A 26,775-nucleotide genomic window follows, 5' to 3' on the forward strand; every position below is an offset into this window, starting at 1 on the left:
ATGCTGGCTGGAAGGGGGCAAGCAGCAGGGTATAGCCCCTGCTCCCAGCGCTGCCTCACCTACATTTCACACCCCCCTGTGCCAGCTGGGCAAGCAACAGCAATGATCGCCCCCCTGCTCCAAGTGGGCAAGCAGCGCAAGTGCCTGCCCCCCCATGCCCCTTTTGCACCAGCTGGCAAGTGGAACAGTGTCTGCCCCCGACCCTGGCTGGCAAGCAATGGCAGCACCCAACCCTTTGCACTGGCTGGGCAAGCAGTGTTAGCACCCACCCCCCTACCCCAGCTGTCAAGTGGCAGCAGTGCCTGCACCCCCCCTGCACTGGCTGGACAAGTGGCAGTGCCTGCCCCAGCTGGCAAGCAGCGGCCAGTATCCAACCCCCCATACTGGCTGACAAACGGTGGCAGTGCCCACTTGTACATGCCAGCTGGCAAGGAAGGGCAGGACAGAGCTTCCACTCCCAGCACTGATGCGGGTGTGGCAGCACTGGGAGTGGGGACTATGCCCTGCTGCCGCTTGCCCAGCTAGGGTGGGGGTTGTGATGCTGATGCAACTCACTCCAGGCAGAAGGGGGCAACCAGTAGGAGAACATAGCCCCCACTCCCAGTTCTGCTACACCGACATCAGAACTGGGAGCAGGGGCTTGGCCCTGCCACCCCTTGCCCAGCCGGCATGGGGGAAGGGTGCTGACACCTTTTGCCCAGCTGGGGTGGGGGGAGCATGGGATGTGGGTGTGGCAGCACTGGGAGCAGGGACTGTGCCCTTCTGCTGCTTGCCCCCTTCTGCCCAGAGCGAGCTGCTCCCGCATCCCCCCCCACTTTGCCTGGGCAAGTGGCAGCAGGTCATAGCCCCTGCTCCCAGCGCTGCTGTGCCTGCATCTTGCACCCCCCACCCTGAATTCTGTGCCCTCTGCCCTGGCTGGGCAGCTTGTCCCAGCCCCAATCCTTCTCTCTGCCACTTCCTTTCCTTCCTACCCCCTACCCATCACAACAGACTTAACAGCTGGAGGCAGCTATGTGCAGTGTGATGAGGACTGCTGCCTGTTTAGTCTATGGCCAAATCTCTTCTGAATCAATTCAGAATCTTTCGATTTGATTCAGAGCTTTTAATTGGTCTCTCAGTTTGATTCAGATTCAGAGATTCAGTCACCGAATTGAGCCAAATCTCCACCAAACCAAACTGGCTACTGAAGCTTTGCACGGCCCTGGTATCCAGTCTTTCTTTCTATGTCTTCTGAGCTCTTCACTTCAAGGATAGGATATGCCAGTAAATTGCCATAATAAGTTATATCATGAGTTCTCTTAATTTTTTTTTAAGAGTTTTCTTGCATCACTTAAATATATTGGCTTTCAATTTCATTGAGTTTCTCTTCTTTCTGTACTTAAGAAAAATAGATTGAGCACTCCTGTGTATTATTTTGTGGCATTTTTACATCTGTTTTAGTATTTGTGTTTTCTTTGCACGTATCGGTGGTTCTCTCTCTCTAGCAATAAAGAAGTCGTCTTTTTCCAGATCTTTAATCATTTTCATTGCTTGTTTCTGAACCTTTTTTATCCCTGCCAAACCTTCTTTATTAAAAAGGATAACCAGAAATTTATACTAGGGTGTGTCATGCATTTATATGCCATTATAATGTTACCAGAAAGACAAACTAGGGGATTGAGAGAAGGGCAACACAGGCAAGTAGGAAGGCAGAAGAGTATGAGTATGGCTGCTTGTCTTGTCTTAAAATGGGGGTGTTATAACTTCAAATGTGTTAGATTTATACAATGGGAGGATGAGACATTATATAAGGTTGTTCCAAGGGATTTTAGTAGAAATAAATGCCATAACAACAGCCAACAGATCTCCCATTTCTTGAATAAATCTTAATTTATGGAGTATTTACATTTTACTTAAAAACATGAAGCAGCAGTCATTACATAAATAGTGCTTACCATATTAAGTAAAAATAATGACTACGTACTCCAAAAGTACAAATGATAAAAGCCTACCCACATGTTAGACTCTGCACAGGTGTATAAAAAGCAGTTCATTTTCCATGCTTTTTCCCCATTGTTTTTCATGTGAATTTTGTTCTAGTGATACATGCCAATCTGTGGTAGCAGTAGATATTTTTGTGTCATGTGGCACCAGAAACTGGATTGAGATCGTAATGTCTTTTTAAGTACAAGTCATCCATGTGTTTACAAGTACAAAAAGTCCTAAGATTTGTGTGTGTGTGTATTTTTAACACTAATATAACTTTAAAAGCTGATGTATTTGATTTTGTTTTGTAAATTTTCTTTTTAATCTGCTCTTGGCTGACACCTTTTTATATCATGTGTCAGCCCAAAAGCAAATTTTTTATAACTCAGTTGTAAATCTCTAGAAACCTGTGTTCATAGAAGAAAGGCTGGCACAATTTTAACTAATGCAGTGATTCTGGATTCTGCCCAGTGATACTCCTTTAAAAGGGTTTATGTTTAGACCAACCTGAATTTGCAAACCCAAGCTTTATTTTGCTTAATTATATGCATACTATTAATCTTATCTTGATTATACCTTATCAGAGGTGAATTATTCTGCCAGTAGCACAAGAATGCCTCTTATTTTTCAGCAAAGATAAAGATCCTGCTTTCTCATAGACATGACCATTTAAGAAAGTAAAGATGTACTTACTTGCTCAGAGGCTAGGTTTCTCCAGTGCTAAAGGTGACCACCTGAAGTTAATCAGGGAAGACATCCCTGAGCAAAGTGGGTAGCAGGTGTTACAGATTAGTTATAGGAGGAGGAGGAAGGATGTTATTTATAAAATGGGAGCAAATTCTGGGAAGAGTCATCTTGACTATCTTTAGGAAAGTAACAAACTAAGTTACTCATTTCCTTTCTACACTTTTCTTTAGAGATGGATGATGAATTTAAAAACTTTTCTAAATGCAGTATTGCATCTCTTTATGAGCTTGTGTTTGCTTGGAGTTAAATTATGCAGTAACTTCAGCTATCCCTGAATATGAGGATGATGTCTGCTGCGGGGAATTATTGGTGAGTTTTAAGATGGCGAAAGAGTCCAATCCCTGCTCTGCAAGTTTTTCCCACAAAGATGACATGGGGGAGGCCTTGGGGAAGACACAGCTTTTGGCCAGGATGTTGTGCATTTTTCTTCCTCTGCTGTTCCTTCGTTTCCTAAGCAAAACAGTTCACTTCAAAGTGCAGCACCACTGAGACCTGTGTTACCAGCCAGCACTTCCCAGTTTGTAATGTTGAAACCACCCTCCTTACAGTATGCTTTCAGGGTGTCCTTGTGAGCACGCACGTAAAAAATGAATAAATAAAAATAAGGAGAACTATGCCTGTTACATGAGTTTAATAAGTACCAGGGAACATAATCTTGTGTTGCCAAATAGAACCGTCTGTGCTATTTGGTGAGCTTCATATGCTGTTCAGCCCAGAGTGTTTGGTTCTTGCATCTCAGACTCACCCCAGGTCTCTTTCACCTATGACCTGACAATCCAGGAAAATCAGATTTTCAGTACTGATTGTGTTTTTTACAGGACTGACCAAGAAGGGCACAATCCAGTACTGCTAAGTTCAAACTCAGATTAATAGAAACTCCTTCCCCAAACAATTTATAATCTACACAGAATGGACAGAGAAGAAAAAAGGATAATATATTAGCAGAGTGAACATATGTGATGACAGCAAATATAATTAATTTCATGACTTCTGTGTAGTGAGGGTTTAACTTGGGATAGAACAGTGGTTTTGGTCTGTGACCCGTGGGGTCTGCAGACTATGTCTAAGGGATCCACAAAAGATTACTATGATCAATCAAAACTACACAGATAACAACACTTACAATTCAGAGGGGTCCACACTTCCATTCAAAATTTCCAAAGAGGTCTGCAACTGAAAAAAGTTGAAAACCACTGGGATAAAGCAAAATAATGGAGGAGGGGATGTTAAAGGGGAATTGGGAGTGGAGGGATGAATTGGAGTTGACAGGGAAGATGAATTGGAGGTGAAGTGAAGGGAGTGAGAGAGAGGCTGGAGCATGCACAGTCAGTCAGAACAGAGCGTAGAAGGTCCAAACTGTAGAGTTTTCTGAATGTCTGGAAGTCCTTGCATTGGCTGCTTCTGTGTCTACTTCTGGTGGCTGATGCCTGAGAGACTGGTTCCTCTCTGAGGCTGGTTCCCCAGGCCTTAGATAGCAAAGGGAAGAGATTGATATCACTTGTATCTTACTGCCTCCAAAGTAGGGAGAGTGCTTCTCTCCACAGTAGAGTCCAAAGGAATGCATGGGGGCAGGGCAGTCTTAGCTAAGCCCATTTTATGACATTGTTCCAGTGGTAGCAGTCCCTGCTTTTGCAGCTGTTCTGATCTGCTGAACTCCCTGAACTACCTTGGTCTGTGCATCTACTAGCTTGCCTCCAACTGCTCTATCATCAACTATTCTGAAGCCCTCTTCTACTTCCCCAGTAGAAGTATTTTAGGGGGAATGTTGCTCCAAACCAATATCCTAAGGAAGCTGAATAGAAGCAGAAGACTAGCTGGCCACTCCTGACTATACCAGAAGGGGAACCAAGCCATTCAGCTCATTCTACATGGAAAATTATTTACAGAAGATTGATAGCTTAGGACTTCTATAGACCTCAAGGAAAGGGCAGTGTACATTTTATGGAAGTGTTCTATACTCATGCTTTTGAGTTTGTCTATAATATTTATAATGGGATCCTGAATACAAATACGATTTCAGTATTAGGCTTGTTTTTAACCTGAAGTTTAAACCGTTAGAGCTCAGCTGTCTGAAGGAACACTGCACCTAATGGTTGACTATTCACTAATATGCATGGCTTTATAGAAGAGAACATGCATGAATTGGGGATTGAAAGACCTAATAATTATTTGGTGCAACAAATCCAAAGTTTTTCTGGGAGTTTAGTTGCATTTCACCATGAGAGGGCATCCCTTATCACATTAATAATAGGTTTTACAGGCTTCTAGCAGAGCCTCTATGGTTTTTAAGTATAAGTGTCATGTTTTATTTCATCACTTTACTGCTGAGGAAACCCAGCATAAGACAGGAAGATATAAATGTGACTTGTAAATTACCATAGGCATTGTGCAGACCTGTGTTTGAACTTGTAAAATAAAACATTTTGATGGCTTCTTTCTTTTTCTTTTTTTTTTTTTTGTTAAGGACTGGCTGGTTTGTGTGTGCACAAACTTTTCATAAACGCTATCTCTATAGATAGCCAAAAGTCTTTGTTAATGCAGAATCGCAGCAATGATCTCAGTTATGTAAGTCAGGTGCACATTTGGTTCAGGTAACTTTGATAGCTTCAGTTCAGTCTTTTTTACAATATTATATGAAGAAGCTATTTAAATCTAGCATTGTACATACTAGGCTGAGCCATGATTAATTTTAATTTCCTGCTTCTGATGTCCAAACCATTAAACATACTGATTTGGAGGCCACTTGCTGAAACAGTGCATAGTATTTTCTTTTCCATTTTATCCTCATTTTAAAAGCCGTTTAGATGGTGTTGGAACTACTCTTGCAAGCATTTGAACCATCATTACTTTAAATTGAGTCTGACTTTAAAGTAGTTAGCAATTGAAGATTTTCCTCTTGGTCATTACTGGCAAAAAGAAAGAGAACTTCACTAGTAAATAAGCAAAAACTATTGCAATGATCCTGTATTAAAATTATATATATAAAAAAATGCAGAGAGAATGACTTGATGCAAAAGTAAAGCTTGTGTTAATGCCTTAATATAATTACATTCTCATTTTTAAAACACTAGAACTCATCTGGTAGTAAAAAAAACCTTGTATTTTAATGACCAAGTCAACTTCTTGTGCCCATATCTCATAACCATAAAAAGAAACCAGGTTCCCTAAAAAACCAAAAAGTAGGATGAATACCCTTTCAGCTGCTCCTTTCCTCCTTACACTTCCTAGCCCCTTACAAAACTGCTTCCTCTGTATAATCAGGCAAAGGAAGCAGCTCAAATTATTCCTTTCATAATGTAGCAAAAAGATTCAAAAGGGAGGGGGAAGGACTGTAATCACAGTATTTAGTAATGAATTCTCAGAATTCAGTATGCAAGGCAAAAATACCTCACCCTGGGGGGATGAGCAAAAGACAAGCTGAGCCAGCATAACCTCAGGGATTGGATACCAGCAGCAGCAGGGTTCTGCTTCTAGAAGCCTATAACAGCATTTGCAATCTTACCACTTGGGGAACCAGTGCATGGAAACCAACCATCACACTGGAGAGGGGAGGTATTCATGTAAAAATAGCTGTATTGCCTGCATGCTTTCTAGTAATTTAAATGCGGAATAAACACAAAAACATTATCCCTCCCTTTATCTCCCCCCCCCCCGTCATCTTTTGATTTGGACTCTTGTAAAAGCTACTTACCATAATATTTCCATCTTTTTTCCCCTTCTTTAGGGATAGAAACACCCTTAATAGCAGGGTCTGCTTAGGTTTACATATTGAGGGAGGCAGCTGATGTAGTACTAAAAAAGCTTTAGTGTTACAGAGAGGAGGAATATGTTCAGATCTTGGTATTTCTCAGTGTTAATGTTAATTAAGAAGGATAGTAAAACTAAATGTCTGTTATTTTGTTTATGATGTTGCAGCACTTTAGTATTTAGTACCCTAGGTAGCTGTTTTTCACTCTAGTGAGCTAGATTAGCCTGATTACACTGGCAGGATGCAATTGATGGATGACTGTCATTATCTTCTCAAACCTGCATGACACTTTAGTTATAGAGAATGATAATTAAATTTTCAAGAGACTACACTGAGATTATAAGATCTGGACATTTAAAAAAAATGAGAGATATGTTCTCAATTATCAGCGTGTCGTTAAAGAATCCTCTCCTGAGATATTTTGTTAGGAATCCATGCTATTCTCTCTAAATTGAGCAAGAAAAAGAATGTTCAGTTATTCATACATCACTTGGATTTTTTTTTCTTTCAAGGTGTTCACTTTCTCTTGCTTGCTTGCACTCTCTCTCTCTCTCTCTCTCTCTCTCTCCCTGAAAATACGTATGGTCAAATGTATTGGTAATGATTTGAAACTGTACAGGTTAGCACAATGCATTTAATGAAACCTTGTCTGAGACAAAACACTAGAGAAGATCATAATTAATGCCTCATTGCTGGCAGTTGCTATTGATTACTCATTCAAGGTCCCTTTGTTCTCAAAATGGTAACAACTGTATTTCACATCACTATCTAATGATATTCGCAGGATAGGATTCTTTAACAACATGCTGATAATTGCGAACATATCCCTAGAATTTAAATTTAAAATGAATTTACCTCATAATATAATTTCACAAATGTCAGTGTTTTCCAAATTCAATGCTTATTTTGGTCTGTTGTTTATTCAGTTGCCAAAAATTGGAAAACCAAATAGCTCAAAGTGCAACATTTCTTGTCTTAGCTGTTTTTTCTTGATTTGCCTGATGAATACTATGCAACTCACCTGAGTTACTCCTTTGCAAGCGTGAAGGTGCGTAATGTAATAGGAATTTCCTGGGAAATTACTTGCTAGCATTTTAATTTTCTACTAGGTTTTCCACTTCTAAAAGTACATGGGACATATATAACTTAACTAGACTGGATTATGTCAGTTTAGAGGAGCGTAACTGTTATTCATCACTGTGTTTTATTAAATTAGTATATAAACCAATGCCCCTCACCTCCAAAAAAGTTTTAATTTAATTTAGTTGGCATGCAGTCACAAAAGTAAGAAAATCAAAAGGTTTGTGGCATCTAACAATGTTTGCCTTCTACATTATTCTGGAACAACATCTCCCTACTACAAAATGGTCAACATGCTGAAACTTTAGCTGTGTCCCAATGGGATTTCAAATTTGATACAGTTGCTTGATGGAAGAAATGGACTCAACTTTCTCACCTTGTATGTGTTCTTCAGAGTTCTGGAAAATCCCTTGCTGATGCTTGAAAAAGTAGATGTTGAACCAGCTCTCCTATTTCTTAGAGCATCCTGGTTACTGTGAATCTTATTTTCTGTCAGCTAACCAAGGCTCATAGGGATTCAGTTAAGACAAATGTCAATTTAATTTATTTTCTTTAAATTGATAACATAATTTCAGAAAACCAAAATTCTCCATCTTTTCATTTATGTTGTTGTTGTTAGTCTGTAGTTTTTAAACAAGAGTGTGAGCCAGCCTGTGGCGGGTATGAAGATCAGGAAAGGGACTGGCAACACAACGGCAGATCGGACAGGTAGCAGAAAACAGAGCAGCAGATTAGGAGTGACATGTGGGGAAGGGTGCAGGGCTGATTTGTGAAACATCTTCCAAAAAGGTTGGTCCCTGCTGAATTAGACTGTTAATCAGGGATCCTGGTTTTCCCTGATAAATTAAAATTGTCTGATTTAAAAACCCCAAAATCTGTGATTATAATGAAAGGCCACTAATGTGTATGTATGTATGTAGGTATCAGTTGTACATATTTTCTTGATATAGTTACAGTTTTAAAGCAACCTGAAAGCCTACCAGTGGTTCAATCACTATCTAATATTATAAAAGCCTAAGTCTGTCTGTCTGTCTAATGCTTTATTTGTGCTCTGATTGGCTGTCTTGGCAGCCAATCAGAGTGCCCCACACAGGCAGGGATAGACAGTAAAATGTTGCCATGACAGTGGGGACTGAGGGGCTGGTGGGGAGGGAGATGATGGGGACCGGAGCGCTGCCATAACGGAAGTGACAGAGCAGGGGGGGCAAGGCCAGCAGCACTGGTCTTGACCCCCAAGTCTGCTCCTTGGAGCCAGGGGCCGGTGCCCCCCCCCCCCAACAACAACCAGCAGGCAGGGGAGGTGGCAGGGAACAGGAGAGGGAGGAAAGCAGGAAGGGGAGAGGGGTTTACTGGTGACTGTGCCCCACTGCCACTGAGAGTGCTGCCACGGTTGTGGGCCCCAGTCCTGACCCAAAGCAGTGGGGGGAAGGAGAGGGGCATCGGCCCCGGCCCTGCCCTGGGGAACAGTCCTGGCGCTGCCCCTGCCCCCACCCCTGACCTGAAGTGGTGGTGGGAGGCGGGAAGCAGCCCAAAGTGGCGGGGGGCAAGGGGAGGGAACACCTCAGCCCTGACCTAAAGCACCGGTGGAATGGCCCCAGCCCTGGCCCAAAGCGGTGGGGGAGGGGGAGGGAATGGCCCAGGCCTCAGCCTGAAGTGGCGGGGGGGAGGTGGACAGCACCCCAGGCTCCAGCCCTGGCCCTGCCCTGGCCCGAAGCGGCAGTGGTGAGGGAGAGGGGGAATGGTCCCGGCCCGAGGTGGGGTGGGGGAAGGGATGCAGGCCTCTGTTCCTGCCTGGCCCTGCCCTGCAGTCATTTTTGATGGGCAGCTGGCTAGTAATAAAATAAATTCTAAATGCATATAAATTTTGGTATTTGGTTTTGGGACTTTTATCATGGAAAATCAGAGCTTCCCCTGCCCCCTTACCTCACTAGGATACAGGTCCAGGCCCCTCACTCCCACAGATCCCCTGGCCCTGCCAGTGCTCCTCACTCCCTCCCCCACCCCAGCTTCTTCCTCCCTACAGTTCCCCTGGTCCTGGTGCCCCTTGCCCCCAACTCACAGCCCCCCTGCCCCCCACAAGAGGCAGCAGCTGCTGCAGTGGAGTGGAGCGCAGAGCCCGGCTTCTACCTCTGCTGCCTTCCAGCGTTTGGCCCAGGCAGGGGTGGGACTGGCTCTCTGGTACTGCACACACTCCCAGGGGACAAGGAGGACCCATGTCCCCCAGATCTGTGCATGGGGCAGGGACAAGCATGGGCTGCCCACTCTGCTGCTATCCCCTGGGGCCTCTGCATCCTGGCGGGTGTGACCCGGTGCTGCAGGGCTGTGCAGGGAAGCTTGTTGCCACTGCAAGCTCCATGCTGCCTTGGTGATGCATCCCCTGCCCATGTGGCGGCAGTGGCACAGGTCACATCTTGATAGGGTGGCACAGGGCTTGCAGCAGCAAGCAGCTTCACCGCACAGCCCCTGTCTGCCCTACAGCATTGGGTTGCACCTGCTGGGCTGTGGAGGCCCTGCGGGAAGGCAGCAGGGTGGGGAGCCCACGCCTGCAGTGTGCAGCCTGCACCTGCCCCTGATGGAACTGTGCCAACCTGAAGAGAGCTCTTTGCAAAACTGCAAAATCCACAGGTTTCTCCGTTAAAATGAAAAATCCACGTTTTCCTTGAGTAAAGGGAAAAATCTGCATTTTTCTCCCTTTTTCCACAGGAAGCGGAAAACCTGGATCCTTGCTGTTAGTTTGCACATGCAAGCTAACTTGACAGTCTAATACAGAGCTGTTATGCAAAACTGCTTTGTCTTATGAAGTTAGATATAATTGTGTACTACTATGCATGTGCAATTCTTTTATTTTGTATTTTTTCCATGTACTTGAAGAGGGGATTCATACTTTTCTTATCCTTCTGAGGCCTCTTTTGCTGAGGCACCCTACATCGAAAGACTTTATATTAGCCATTGGGTGCTGTAGCACCTTTCCCTGATTTTTGCAATGGTGTCAACATGACTGTTTCTTGGATTAGCTGAAAGGACAGATATTGAAAAACATCACAGCCAAGTTGACTTCTTTCCATCTTCCTCACATTCCCCTCTCAGCTAACCAGTTGTCAGTCTTTGGAACCAGAGCCTTTGAATCACTTGACTCACTAAAATAAAAATCTATTTGTGTGGTTTCTGATTTGTTATGTATTAAAAACTATTTTAAAATACTTTCAAATGAATTGTCATGTTTTGAGAGACAGATACTTAGCAGTGATGTGTGTTTATCTGTGATGACAGTAATCCAGGCAGGGTTAGTCACTGTTTCAGGAGGATAACTGGTCATTGATTATTCTTTAGTAATTGGATACGTGTTTAGCAGATGAGGTTCTGGCTGACTGAAGAGTTGAACATTCTGTATTAAGAATGTTAAGAACTAAGCTATGTATCATTTCAGTGAACTGATGCCTACAAAGACACCTCAGGCAGTTAGTCCAGAGGAGCCTAGTACTGATAATACAAAGCTTCTTTCCTAGCCATTATATTCTCAGTGGTACTTGTATATTCCTTTCTCCATCAGATGCCCTTAGGACAAGATCAGTCCTAATCAATATTGTTTCTCAGTCGTTTCAGACAGACAGAAAGATCGATAGGATGAGCTAATGACAGCTATTTTTATTTTACTTTGTCAGTCTAAGGAAAAATTATAATATTTAACTAGAGTTACTTGATGTGCTTCATTTAATTGTAGCAGTGTGGGAAGAAAGTAGTTGAAGAATAACTGTGTTAGAGTAGATTTACAAAATATTGCTTGCACTATTGGACTGTACACAATATCTGAGACTTGCTGGGAGCAAAGCCCGTGACTCTTCCATTGATTTGTTATGTCAGGCTAGCTTTCAGTTTCTGTGGTTGGACTTGTCTCATTATTGTAACATGTCAGTGCTAGAGCCCATTCACTGACAACCCTACTATAACCAACCAAACAAGAGATTTTTCTTTAGTGGAATTATACTACTAATACTAAGGGGCTGTTCGTGAATGCCTTCATGCTTTTGCAGAAGTAAACTTGTGATTGCAAAATTTAGAGAGTGCTGGGAACCACGAGGTGGAAAGCTTGGTGATTAGGATAAGTGACGAAGTTGTCCAGGTTCCCCACACAATGGTCACTCTTAGAAATGTGCTAAATAGGTTAAATAGAATTGCTGGACCTCCGCTTAGCACTTGGTAAAACCAGGTAGTCCTAATCATTAGCCTCAGGAACACTGCAAACAAAATAGCCCTTTATATTAATCAAGAACAAAATAAATAGGTTTTTTGAAAATGACTTACATAGGGAAATTAAACAGCTTCATTTCTTTTTTGCTGCTTTATTTTCTGTAAGACATCGTCAAAACTATTATATAGAAAAAACTCACGTGTCAGCGTTACCAGTTCACATTTTAAGTTGATGCCATTATAGACATTAGGAATGTAACATCTGATTATTAAAGAGGAGATGTTATTTTTAATCTTGCTGGTTTCAAGCTCATTTCACTGTCCGGTAAACTACTGGATGAGAGAACTGCCAAGAAACTTCTGCCAGCTCTAATCCCTTCAACAAAATGGTGAAAATCAAAATTGTGATTTCTTAAGGTTAAAACAAAATAGAATCTTCTCTCCTCTCTCTCCTTTAGAAATACACGGAGCTGAGCCTGGGGAAAGGAAAAGTAACGCTGCCCGGGCAGCACAGTGAGCAGGCAGGGTTCCTCCTGTCCACAGCCAGCAGGTAGGGAGCCCCGTGTGCTCACTATGCCGCCCCCATACAGCACGTGCAGTGTTACTTTCTCTTTCCCCCAGGAAAGGCTCCTGCAGCAGAAGCTGCTGCTGAGATGGGAGCTTTTGCCTGGGCATTGCTTGCCAGCAGTGTGAAGGCAGGCAGCTGCAGTAACAGGGAACAACAGCCTGTAGCTGCTCAGTTAACTCCATTGCTGCTGGCTGGCTGTGTGTTTGCAGCAGCAGCAGCTTGAGGATATCCCTTCAGAGCGTGCAGGGGTACTTTCCTTGTCCCCCCATTAAGGGGACACCTCAAGCCACTGCTGGAGCAGACACTGCTGCTGAGAGAACAGTTGTTCACAGCCAGACAGCAGCTAGGGAGTTAATGGTGCAGTCACAGGTTGTTGCTCTCTCCTACTCCGGCTGTCCCATTATGCTGCTGGCAAGAATTTTTTTTTCGCTCTGCCTTCTAGAAGGAGGATACAGGTCTTATTTGGGGGCATGTGCTATGTGAGTAAACATGGTAGTTTGTGTGCCCAGAAACTGCTGTGGAAACTGAAGTACTTTAAAAAAATAAATAAATAAAAAAATTTCAAGGTCCGGCCTGGCCTCCCTCATTATCATCCAGTTGAGCTCTTGGGTACTGCTAGCACAGATTAAATATAGGCACACATGCAGGCACATCTTTTTGCATGTTCTTTTTGTAGCTCCATTTTCATCCTTGATTCTGATTTAATGTCAAACATAATAATATAAAAGGTATAAAAACACAAAATAAGTACCAGGTTTCAGGTACTGGCCCAGTATGGAAAAAAAAATACCACTTGTCCTGATGTTGCCATAAAGATAATTTTTTTTTACCTAGCCAAAACTATATATATATATATGGTTTATGCAGCGTGTAAGGCGGGGTGGGATATTAATATGTGAGGAGAAACTATGATTAGTGTCGCTGCCATAGTGAACAGGCTTCTTCTGTTCAGTAGCATCTACTTTATAAAGAGTTCTTTTTGAGTTTGGGCTTTATCTTAATGTTAAACTGCAGAACAAAGGATGTTGAACATTCCATATGGGCGTTTAATCAAAATACATTTTAGGCCTGCATGTTAGATGGCTCTTTAGAACAATGTCTTTGTGTACCTGTAGATACACCAGTGCATAAATACAGAATCTGAATGATAGGTTCTAATATCACACTATATTTTTTTAATCAAATGCATTATTTTCCTTTTACATCATAAATTAAACAAAATATTATGATTTTCTTCACAGCTTAGTACAGATTAGTAGACACACCTTTTAAATATAAATGGTTATGTTCCTTTTCATGAATTGCAGCAAAGCTTATTCTTTTACAGTGTAACTTGTAAGGACAGAACATTTTTCAATAGTAAAAAAAACTGTCTTTTGAACTTTTAAGACCTTGATTGAAAACTGAATAAATGGTGACAATTGGTAGAAGTGAGTATAATTAATAATCTGTTAACTTAACTTGAAGCTTAGAGAGAGAGGGGGAGAGAAATGCAGCTTACATTTCTTTTTTCACTGTTTGTTTTACAGTCCAGTCTTCTTCGACCGGATATGGGCCTTGGAAGCCCAGGTCAGTTGTCGTCCTCAGGAAAACCTGGAACACCATATTTCCCATTTTCTGGCACAAATCCACGCCGAAGACCACTTCATGACCCGTCAACTCTTGGTTAGTAATGCAGACTATCCTTAAACCTTTAAAGCTGATGCATTTTTGATATGCAACTGTCACATAAAAACAAGGTAATCTTGTGTATTGCTATTGTCTCTAGTGCTAAATAAATGAGAATACAAAATTTAGTGAATTTTTCTTTGAAACATTAATTTGGGTTCAGAACTGATCAGTAGTCCCTTAAAATAAAAACTTAATTGCAAGAGCAGTAATGACAGATGGATAGGAGTTGATGGCCATTTGAAATAGCAGAGTAGTGCCCTTAACCCAGGCCATCATTAACTCCTGAAAATGTTTGACTTTAAGGCCATTACCATTATAAATTGTCAAAATGCAAAGGAAAAACAATTATCCTTTTATACAGTAAAGCTAATCTACTCAGGGCAGTGTGGAGTTTATGGTAGCCACAATGTTTGTAGCTGTTAATGATCAATATAGTAATTGATAGGAGGGAAAAAACTGTTTCTTTGGTGTATGCTGTTAGATGGATAATTTTTTTTCTGTTAAAATATGTCTGAACGAAGTTACATAAAATGAATTGCAACTAAATAACATTATGTACAGCATATTCTAGAGATGTTAAGAGATAAGTGGATCTTAATATGTATTTCACTAGTAGTCACTAACAGAATATTTGACAGCGGTAGCCTCTAAGGCAGGGGTGGGCAGAATATGGCTCACAGGCTGGATCCAGCCCACTAGGTCATTCTATCCGACTTGCGGGGCCCCTAAAACATTTAGAAAATTAGTATTTGTCTGCCCCTGACTGCTTGTAAAAGATGACAGGGGCAGTAGGACCCAGGGGAAGCTACCAGCAGGAACAAACTGCTGAAGAAGCAAGGCCAGCCCAGCCCTGCCCCAGCCCCACCCCCGACTTCTTCCCTTCTCCACTGCTCCCAGCCGGAAGCTTTTGGTCTGGGACCCTGGGGCTGTTCCAGCCTCCCTCCACCAGAGAGGGACATTCACATAAGAAAGGGGGGGTGGGGAGGGAGGCAGGGAGGGACTGCAGGTGATCACCCCAGTCCTCAGGCTCGGTCCAGGCAAGCTCCTGTGGTCCCAGTGCTACGGATGGGAACCACGTGGGCCCTGCAAGTGCTGGTTCTGGCACACTGGCACAGGCCCCGTGCTCCTGCCTAGCTGTTGCTGCACTACAGGCGCCCTCTCATGTCCTGGGCAGGCAGCAGGGCTGGTACAGCTCTGCAGTGGGACTGCCTTCCTTTCTAGGCAGCCCAGGCTGTGGCAGCTCCTTTACTGCTGCCACTGGCCCCAGCCCTGCAGTACAGGAGTGGACCAGCACACACAGCTCAGACTCCCTGCTCTGGCTCCAGGCTCTTTGTCTGGGCTCGGCAGCAGCAGTGCTGGACAAACTGCTGCTCAGCAGGGGCCGGCAATTATTTTGGGCAGAGGGCTGCTTACTGAGTTTTGACAAGCCATCGAGGACCACATGACAGGCAGCCAGGGGCAGATGAATATTTATTTTCTAAATTTTTTAGGGGCCCCGCAGGCCAGATAGAATGGCCTGGTGGGTTGCATCTGGCCCGTGGGCCGCATTTTGCCCACCCCTAGCCTAGAGCCTGTGCAGGGCTGCCCTGTATAGCAGTAGTGACAGTGCAGAGTAGCCACAGGGCAGCCCAGAGGCGGTAGTGATGGAGCCACCCCACAGTCTGGTGCGGGCTCCAGGTGGCTGCACCAAAAACTGCCCAAAAGTGGCAAGGGGGAGGGGCCACTTTGGCCTGAGCAAAGTAACTATTTCTGCCTGGCACTGCCTCTGCTGCTGCTCAGCCCAGACGGACAAGCCTGGAGCTGGTGTGAGGCACACAGGCTTGGGGCTGCACGCACTGGTCCCTGCCACTACTGCAGGGCTGGGGGCAGCAGCAGCAGCTGGAATGAGGTGCCCCAGGTCTGCTACATGCCCAGGGGTGGCAGGATGCATCACAGCTGGGCAGTGCAGAGTGGGCGCAGGGCACGCTGGGGCTTCACGCCGTTGGCAGCAGTGGGAGGGAGGCGCCAGAGGATGCATGGGCTCTGGGTTGTTGCAGGGTGGAGGTGGGTGCTGAGCAGCTTAGTGGGTGTGCACAGAGGGGTTCCCATGCATACCCTCATAGCCACCCGTCCCCCACACATAATACACACCCTAGAAATACTGTACCCACTCTCACACTGACGTACCTGTGGGGGAAGCCCCGCTCACTGCTTTACACCCCTCAACCACACACATGCACTCACACGCACCCTCAGCCACTCTCCCCTTCCACACACCTCATAGCCCCCCCACACATCCCCACAAACCTCCCATACTCACCCACCCATGCACTCACAGCTCCCCACAAACCTCACACCCACTTACCCATTCCCCCTGACACCCCTCCACACCCCATACAATATACAAGAGTAAGACTTCATTTTGAGCTATTATTCAATCACTTCTATATATACAGCACAAACACAGTAAGGACAAAAATATATTTTTTTTAGTTTAATTAAAATATATTACTATGGATGTTTGATTTTTAGTATATAATTTGGAGTTTTTTTCCAGTTCTAAGATGGCAAACCCTCTTCCCAAAAGGAGTACCTCCAGGGGGCATGGGGAGGGACTTCCAGTGGCAAAGGTCAGAGGTTAGGGGCAGGACTTCCAGTCTGAAGATGGCAGCTAGGGGGTGGGGCGTTTGTCAAGGGGCGGGGCTACCCTTGCAGCCCTCAACAGCTCATCAAAACATATTAAGCAGTCCTTGAGTTAAAATAATTGCTCGCCCCTGCTCTTCTATCAAGTTTGGAAATCAGGGGTATCAAAGATATGGCTCTCAGAGCCCTGTGATCTGGCCTGTGGTACTGCCTGGGGGTCTCTGACCGGCCCCACATGCTGAACACAGTGGCCCCAGATCTGTGTGGCATGCAAAGACAGTCTGGAGCATGCTGGGTGCAGCATGTAAGACTGTTGCTTCCTATGCTGTACACATGCTTCCAATGGTGTATACACTCACCAGCCATGTTTGGCCCCATGTGCTCTGTGCAGCATGTGTGGCAGCTCCAACATCATGCACTGCATGGAGCACTCGCCATACTGGATCCATGCACTTCATGCATGTGGTGCCTACATGAGGCAACTCTGGATCTTGGCACCCATTACTAGTTTGTGCCCCCAATCCAGCCCCAAGGGACTGGGTGAATTGCCAGATAAGTTTGATGCCCCTGAGTTTTACAATCCATTATTTAATTATTTGTATTCTGAAATTATTCCAATTTGAAAACTTTTGGGGTTTTTGCGTGTGTTATTTCTTTTACTTAAATCCTCTGATACTCTTTTTTTAGATTAGTGAAATTGCTATAGTTCTGTGTTTTTGTTTCTGCACATTTCTAACTTTTTCTTCCTTGTGGTATTCTTATCGTCACATGTTAAATTAAGACTCATTGTCACTACAACCCAGCATATATTTCTACTTAACTTTACAACTCCAACTATTGTTTACTCCCAACAAAGTTTCATCACATAGAAATTTCTTGGAGTAGGGTTTTAGCAGTTAATAGGAATTATCCATTCACATGATTTATTGATACAGGGCATGAATTTGTTTGAGATGATGTTTTGCATTTCTTTAATTAGAAAAAGCTGATCTTATGGACTTATATTTTTAAAAATTAAAACTAACTGCTGTTGATGTTTCTGTTGCTGACATCCAAACCTATCTGCCAAAATAATTGCCATCTCATTCAGGGTTGATATTTAAAAATCTATATAGTATTTTTTTAAGTATTCATTAGTGTAGATGAGAACTCATAATTAAACTGCAGCACTTTCCAGAACTAAGAGGAATGCAGTAAAACATCTTACCAGGATTCTTGTTTTGGATTGTTCAGGAAAGTCTTTCATTTTCTGGTTTTGGTCTTTACTCCCATCGATTTAACAGACGGGATACCTGATATCACATTACAGTTTTACTGCTAAACAGTATGGGACATTGACATTCACTGTTGCATTGTCACTGATGGGTGTGAAACATTCAGAATGGGACCCAAACCAGACCAAGTTAGGCTATATTTATGTTCTGTTACAAACTTGAAATTTCATGTGGAAACTGAGTAGTTTAATGTGTTTTTGCTTCAAAATAAGAAAACAAATTGGTGTATGCAGAGAAGTTTCACTCTTAAGGTTTGTGGTTTGTTAGAAGATAAAAATAAAGGTGGCTAAATCTTTCTAAAACCTTCAATGATATCCTTTTTCTTTGGTTTGCTGGAACTGGATGGATGTGAATCGGGACCTGAGGGTTTGTGGTCATAAATATGTAGCCCCCAAATTTTTTGCAGGCATGAATCCACTTAGAGACGATAATTTCCTGCAAACCCCATGCATACAGTTACTACTGTTCATATATCTGCAGTTAACCAGCGTAAAATTGGACACGCAAACAATTACCACAAAGCATCAGAGGAACTCTTAAGTCCCTGTGTCCTATTAATTATGGGTACAGAAACTGTCCTTGTACCTGCAATGACTCTGCAGTAAGTGAAAGGTAAACTGAGGCAACTTATCTCTGCTTCATTCAGGTAAGCTTCTGAACTAGCTCTCAGTGCATGGTAGTTGAGGGCACAGAGACAGTACAGAGTATCTGAGATTTTAAATTAGAATGGCTCTCAGAGCCGCTCTAATTAAAGCACTCCCCCTCCCCACCCTCGGAGCATGTGTATAAATGCCCACTATGGGTAATTATGAACAAGTGAGGCACTGTAAACCCTGTTCCCTGTTAATTGTGTATACTGGCTAATCATAGTTGTGGGAGGATTAGGTGATCCAGGGGCTGTTGGCACTTCATGCTAAATTGCTGCAATCCCTATCTTGAGAGCTACCGTTTTAAAGTATGGAAATAGATTCTCAACCCCATTTCCCAGGAAGAATGTGAACAGTAACTTTGGGGTCTTGTTTACTTTGGGATTTTCCATTCAGATTAACTTCCCTAATTTTAAAAATACATCAGTTAACCCATGTTAAACTTCTGTATGGACACACTCCTTCTGAGTTACAATGTAAATGGAATTAAAGGCAGTTTAATTCTGAATGAGAGACATCCACTCCCAAGTATGTGTGAGGTGCTGTGGTTTAATTAATCTAATTTGAATTCACACCTTTAGTTGGGAATAAATTCTCTACATGGCCCAGTATAGACATGCCCTTGAAAAATATAACTATGTCTTCCAAACAGTAGCTTTTCTCTAAATTGGCACCTAGGGCATGCAATAGTAGATGCATACTGCGGAGAATTGTGGAATGGGAGGAAAAGTTAATGAAGTTCATTACTTTGCTGCTCTTGGAATTACTTGCCTTTTTACACAATAGAAAGAGTAATTAATTTTTAGCTAGTCATATACTGACACTAAATTCACTATAGTAAATTCTACATCAAATTGGATAAGTTTTTCTGTTTGAAGACTGGATACATCTGAAGTACAGATGATAACATCAGCAGGTAATTTAGTTATGGGGTGCATCTGTTGTACTGGGTGTCTTAATTTGCACGGTGACTACACTAGTTCAGCTAAAATTTATTTTGTGCATAGTTTTTAAGTTTTTTACTTACACAGCCACTTAGGTTGGCTTCTTTTTTGATACTAATGAGAGAGAGGGTGCTATATTCCCAACTTTCCTAATGTTTTGAAATGCTCTGAATTGTCTCAATGACTTCTGGAAGGTAGCTGAAAAACTTTGTTACTGCTAGTAGGTTTTGTGATGCAGCAAACTCAGTATGTCATTGTTTTAATCCACTTAGTGATGCTCCTGTTTTGAAATCAGTTTAAATTTAATTTGGATTTTAATGCGTCACTGAGATGCTTTTTAATAGTAATTTTACCAAGAACACAAGCAGGGAAACTTTGTCCAAAAATTACTCTCTGTCTCTCTCCCTTTCTCCTGTACATCACAGGCCACTGTTTAATGAGTACATTAGGGTCTTGGGGTACCTGATAGTGGTACCCGTTTCAGGAGTGACTTTCTTTGAAGACAATCCCCTGAGATCAAAGGTAATATGAGCAAGGCACTATTTTAGAAAAGGCTACACGTATTTTACTTATTAGCTCCTTGTTTTAGTATATGAGATACATTTCATTGATACGGAGGAATAGATGCATGAAGCTGGAAAATAGCAAATGCATTTCAAAAAGAAAATAATTGTTTGTTGTGGGTGTTTGTTCTTTTTAATCTTTCTTACACAACATAGCTGATGAAATGTGTTTTTCTGTGTGCAGATCCTTTACAAACAAAGAAAGTAAGGAAGGTGCCCCCTGGTTTGCCTTCTTCTGTAAGTACTGAAATTTTAACTCCTAACCAAAAGGGCTCAGACCACTCTATTTACTTGATATACATATCATTTAAGTTATCATTAGGAAAACTTCATCCAGGGTTCATAAACAAGCCAACCTAGATAACTGGGAGTGGTTCCTAAGATCTAAATACACATTTGATGTGTAGTTTTTAGATTTCATAGTAGTGATTTGTAGCTTACTCATATGCTCTTACCCACTTGTCCCTGTCATTTGAATTCCCCTCTTGGGAAGAGAGCTGGGCCAGGAGCTGTCAAAGAAGATCTCCTGTACAGGTCTTTTGATGTTTAATTAGTCATTATGTTGCTGAACAGGAGGACAGACAGAGATTAATAGCTGAGAATCTTAGAAATTTACATTTGTAATAATCCCAGTGGAGCTGAAGACATTAAGATTCGGAGGACATGTACAGCTCAGCTTGCCTCAGTAGGACTGAGGTTATTAATATGCATAAATCACCAAGTCAGATGTTCATTGTGAAGCCCTGGTGGATTTTAAAGCCTTCATTAAGCCTTTCCTAACTTCAGCCTAGCATCAGGAAGGCTTTCAAGCAACTAGTTTGTTGATCCCTCTTTGCTTGAAAATTTATCCTTTGAGAATAAAGGGCTTTGATGAAAAAGGTTGGAAGGGTTTTGGTGGAAAAATCATTAATGGCTGTGATAATCTAATGCTATAGGGGTGTTTTGTGGTATTAAATATGCTTTATTCTTTAAAGGAAGAAAATTGTTTATAAATGAATCTGCATTTAAAAATCCACGTGAAGTGAAAAATCCCCAGTGAAGTGAAGGACAGGATTTTTTTTTCTGTTCAGAACAAACAAGAGGGGAGGGGGGAGAAGCTCTGCTGCCTTGCGGGGTACATCTCTTTGTTGTGTAAATGGATGTTGGGCTTTTATTTGGCAGTACTTAACACATGGGCGCAGGTGCACTTGGATGAGTCATAACTCAAAGCCAGATAGGCTGAATAGAACATACTGCACAGGCTACAGTAATATAGTAGGAGCAAAATGGGTCTGATCTTTTTATTTTGTATTAAGTCTGAAGTATAGATGGTGTCTTCTAGTTTTCCCCCACCCTCACTGTGATATATACAAAAACCTGCATCTGAAATTCTATTTTAACCATACTTCCAGATGGAACTGAGATAGTTTAGACAGCCTGGGGCAGCTGTGCTCTGAACCTGCAGCCTACCTGGAAGCCAGGATTGCAGCTGCAGGCACTCTTAAAAGCTTTTGCTTGCATAAGCACTTGGGCCCCACTAGAGGCTGAATAGCTGCTTGATAAACAAAATGAACACAATGCCTCAAATCATTATTCCCGAGGCCAGGAATATTTTTTTTTCAGCAGCAGCTAAAAATAGTTTAGCAATTTACATTTTAACAGTTGTATGTTATGCAGGGATGGCTTTACAGTCTAGCAGATGATTTCTGCTAGATTAACAGAAATATATTAAAAATGACAGACTAGCTAAAACATGTAACGGTGCAATTTTCATGTAATTTATTACTATAATTCTAGGAGAGTAATAAAAGTTAAATTACATATTAATATTTAGTAGTAGTGCCCAGGTAAAGATATCATATTAGCAAGTGAAAAATCTATCTAATTTCTCTTACCAAGCATTAATTTTAAGAAGTGGCATGTGTTTAATGTTTCTTATTTCATTTTTCATCTACCAAATGAAGAAAGAGGGCAGAAAAAGGCTGATTTTATTAAACGTTGAACAAACCTCAGTGATGAAGATGGAGCAGTAACTGTGAATCATCAGTGATCTGTATGGACTTAATGCAGTTTTTAAAATGCATTGTTTCCATATGTTTATATGTTTCAGTCCTGAGCATAGCTACTACAAAAGATGACAACAAATTAAATTAAACCCAGTTTTTTTTAATGTAAGGTATGTTGGTTGTGGATGATGGCATAAAATAAAATTTACTGAGCATTAAGGAAGCTTGAATCTTTAAAGGATGAAAGCACTCAGATAATTTTTGTGATATTCTAACAAGTCAGACTGCATTTTGGCAAAGCTAAAAATGGAATTGGTTTATTTAATCTCCTTTTGCTACAAATTATCATTAGATAGAAAATGACAAAGGAGAGAAAAGAAGCTTTAATTGTTACTTTTTACAAACCATAGGAAGAGAGTTGGCTTTTTAATTTTGAGTTGCTAGAAGATCGATTTCTATAATGCTTTCTAGTCCTGATGGATTTTACATAAGTGTGAATGCTTCTTAGTACTTCAACTTTTAAGGTAATTTTATTTTAACTGGAAAACATGATGATCATTTAGTATTGTAAGTATTACTATAATAGTCTTCCTGTGGTTTGTGAATACACATTTTCTCTTTGGGTTTTTTGCTGGATATTGCATGTCAGAAGTTTTTTAGAATTACTTGTTTTGAGAAAAAAATATCCACTTATGTTCTTGATTGTGCCTAATAATGAAGAGTAGCTACTCCGAAAGTGGTTAGAGGTGAATGAGAGCCTCAGACATTTTGTCAAGTGTTTGCTCAAACTTAAATCTGACTTGAATCTCCTTGTACCCTTTCTGCAAAATATTTGTGGCAAATCTATTTGGAATGTTTTCCAGCCTCAGAATGACACAGGAAATTGTATATATTTCAGATGGGTGGGGCTTGACTTGAACCAATCCTCAGAAGACTGGTATGCAGATAGTCAGATCAAACTATGCCCTTTAAATCTTACATCTGCACAAGCATATTGTACAAGGAGGAGAAAAGAAAAATCATAAACTCTGCACTGTCCAGTAATTTTTTCACAGTAGCCTACTTATTTGAGTGGTTCCTTAGACAAGACTTATGTAGCGTGGAATACATATGTTTATATTTCTCTTTATCAGGTGCTTTCCTTGAGAGATTCAAAACCCCAGCAGATTCTATGAGCTTTCCTTTTGATTGTGGGAGTTACCTTAGCCCAGTCAGGGAACAGAATTAATACCATGTGACTGGAGGCCAGTTGTAACTAATCAGTGGAGCACACATTTTGATGAGTCTATACTGAGCACTTGCAAGGAAGAGTACAGTCTTCAGAGGAAAAATTAAAACCTCAAGCTCATTTGAACATATGCTGAAATCCAATTATGACTATTCTGTGAGCCGAAGAATAATACTTACTTCTTACTTATTGCTCTTCATCAGAAAAAGTCTAAATATTCAGTTAAAATATTGGTTCAATTCTAATTAATGCCATAACAATGTTTAACTTGCATTAATAATTGTACTAAATATTAAAAATCAAGAAGATTAATGTCAGAAATATTTTTAGAGTAAACTTTTGCTACTTAATCTACCTCATCCTAAATATACTGTGTATTCAAGGTCACAGTCTTATGTTGATTTGTCTTCTGTCTTTTGATTAACCCTGCTTACCTAGATAAGTTTTTATTGTTTTATTTTTATTGTGTATTAAGTTTAAAAACTGAGGTTTTTAAAACAGAAGTACAGAATTTGCATGTTTACATACTCTTCAGTATTTTGATAAGTGTGTTACCTAAGACTTCACAAAATTATTCTGGTATAAAATCTAAACTTTAAAACACATCAACTTAATACGAAATTAAAAGTAAAGTCCCTTTCCTAAAGTCCACTTTAATTTAGCAGTATATTTAGGGGAAACTAATTCATAGATTGGTTATGGGAGCTTTGACACATCTCCCTGTAGATGATGTATGCCAGTTGTATGTACCAATTTATCATTTACAGTAAGAATTCCACTACAGAACAGTGGTGTAACCAGAATAATGTGTGTAATCTGTTGTACTGGTGTAGAGGGAAAGATGCATGAGAACATAGAGAGAGAGAGGGATCCCAGAAACTTTCTTTATACCTAGGAGAGAGACAGATGTAGAAAAAACCCTAACACAGAGTGCCCAATCTGGTTTCTGCTGAGGTTATTGCAAATCTGGGTGGCAGTGAGAGGTAGTTAGCTATGTTAGTCTGAAGTCAGTCAAAAGTCAGGTAGCTATATGCCTTTATTAAGCAACTGCCCATCCTCTGGATCATGGTGTACACCTAAGAAGTCTAGTCAGGTGCCTGATGAATCTAGTTGCAACCATCACACCAAGACCTTTATCACATACACCTAGGCAAGAGTATGGAGGAATGAAGACCACCCAAGACCTACTGTCCCCCTGTTACACCATTGAGACAGAATCCAAAGGCTAGAGTGAGTCCCGATGTTCAGTGCCTCAATAGTTTTAGCTTCTGCCAGAGAGCAATGGACAAGAACTGCTGTTGACAGCCTAATGCCTCAGGGCACATTTCTATCAGGATGATGTCCCTTAGCATTTCTCCAACCAGGGAGTACCCACAAGGCAGTGAGGGCCAGGGTTTTGAGGCACCCTATACTCGCCTTACTCTGGAGGTTGCATCATTGTGGTATTGTATAGGAGCTACCCCACCACAAGTAACCCCACCATGTTGCACCAGGCCCTCTAGCTGGATAAGTTTATGGTCATACCCAGGACCATATATGCCTTTATAGGCTAACTAAATAAAATGTATAGCGAAAGAGAACAGTACGCTTCATGAGATGTAAGAATAATTTGGGTTGCATATGTAGGTGGAAAATGAAAAAGAGGTCTTATATCTACTTTCCAAGGATTGGATTTACACCTCCCATGTCCCTTAGGGATAGAGCTGGGCAATTGCTTTGTGAAGACACTAAACAGGAAGCATGCTTAAAGTTCCTGAAGGAAGATAATAGGCCACATAGTCTGTTCTCTTCCTGAAGGCAACTTCAGGTAGGGAGACTGCTTTGAAATGAAGAAGTGTGGGGGTTAATGAGTTAGTTTACATATTTATATAAATATCTAGGCTTTTGAATGTATATCTGAATCCTGATTTTTAGGCCCAAAATAATGAAGCTATATTAGAATAGTTTAAAATTTTACAATGGTGAGTGACTATAAAAATCTTTCAGAGCTGAGGACATAGGATCATTGACAATACTAAAAAGTTCACTGGATGATGATGTGGCCAGCTCTGAATCAGTATTCCAGTTTGAAACATGTGGGTGATGATCTTCATTTTCAGAGTCCTTTTACAGAAGTTCATTTTTTATTTTCAAGGTGGTACCACCAGCAGTAGTGCGTTAAAATGCTTGAGGGTCATGAGGCATGTGTATTATCAGTAGGGATTAGGTGACACTTTGGTTGAAAGTACATGTTGTAGAGTTTAGTTTTATTTATTTCTTAATATTTTAATTCTTGTTCTTGCTAAAATTATGGTGTCAAATCTCAGAGTATGACATTAGAAATTTCTTTAAATTTGTACCTGGCTTTGTGGACTCTTGTAGCCATGTAGTGCTGCTCAATTGGTAAATTCACATCCTTTCTCTGTGGTGTCCAACACCTTGAAAGGCATCAGTAGTTTGTCTAATTCTTGCCATGGTCACCATAATATATTAATATATTTAAAATTTAGAACACTGATGCATAGCTCACAAATTTCGTGGGCAACAGCACTTAGAACTCCTGGTTTATTACTATTGTATCCCCCAGCCCCTGTCCTTCCATATTTCTTCCCTCACTGTATATACCAGTGTTGCCAAACTTTTTGGCCCTGTATACCATATCATGCCCTCAGTCCTGGCCCTGCAAACTGAATCAGGCCTGTCATCCCAGCCTCAGACTCGTACATACCAGCCAGTTCCTGCAAATGGGCCATGTCATCTGGCCTACTGGGCTTGAAAATTTAGTGGTGGGGAAGAGGTAGCAGTGTTAATTGCTACCACTCCTCCACCACCAAATTTCTGGACCTTTGCCAGAGCCCTGTAGGCCACAAACCAGATGTGGCCCATAGGCCAGGGGTTCAGCACTCTGCTCTGTTACCCTCAGCTTGTTATGGCTGCTCCTGAATGTAAGTGCTTCACATCAGGGACCTGCCTTCTATTTATAAAGCACTGTGTTTGTCTTTGGTACTGAATAAATTAATGCCTAAATTATCCAAGTCTGAGGATTTTATTATAAACCAAACAAGCTAAGACCTTGGTGTTTTTAAACAGTGGCTGTTTTTGTCTCTCTTGTTTTCCGGAGCCTTGAGCAGTGGTTTTCAAATTGTACTGTGGAATTCTGGGGTTCTGCAATATAGGTCATCAGGGGTTCTTACAAAGAGATTGAGGGTAGTAGCAGAATTGACTAGAAGGCAGTGCATTGCAATTGCCAGGCCATGTTGCCTGGCTCCCCATCAGCTCACAGGCTAGAGGTAGGGGTTCCATGGCTGAAAAAATGATAGGCATTTTTAAATGTGCTCTGGGAGACAGGGTGAGTGCTTTAATTAGAGCAGCTACTCAAGCCGCTCTAATTAAGCATCCAGAGCGTCATTTGTATCAGCACCCCCACGCTGAAAAATGGCAGCGGGAGCCCTTTAAAGCTCATCGAATCAGCTTTAGTTAAAGCACCCATGCAGCATATTTCAGGATGGAGATGCTGATGCATGTGATACTGGAGTAATTAGCAGTAATTACCATGCTCCACCAGA

At 41.7% G+C, this 26,775-nt stretch overlaps 1 protein-coding gene across 9 annotated transcripts in view; it reads left to right on the top strand.

The window, feature by feature from the left end:
• TCF12 (transcription factor 12) overlaps positions 1 to 26,775 on the top strand; it is a 407,201-nt gene that overhangs the window by 314,228 nt on the left and 66,198 nt on the right. For all 9 annotated transcript variants that reach the window (XM_019504280.1, XM_019504282.1, XM_019504281.1 and 6 more), the window contains exons 7-8: positions 13,826 to 13,961; positions 20,202 to 20,254. In XM_019504280.1, coding sequence (XP_019359825.1) covers positions 13,826 to 13,961; positions 20,202 to 20,254 — 189 coding nt within the window. The remainder of the gene's footprint in view (positions 1 to 13,825; positions 13,962 to 20,201; positions 20,255 to 26,775) is intronic.

This window comes from Gavialis gangeticus, unplaced genomic scaffold (genome assembly GCF_001723915.1).
Source record: "Gavialis gangeticus isolate Ggan-Ray unplaced genomic scaffold, GavGan_comp1, whole genome shotgun sequence".
Classification (NCBI taxonomy): domain Eukaryota; kingdom Metazoa; phylum Chordata; order Crocodylia; family Gavialidae; genus Gavialis; species Gavialis gangeticus.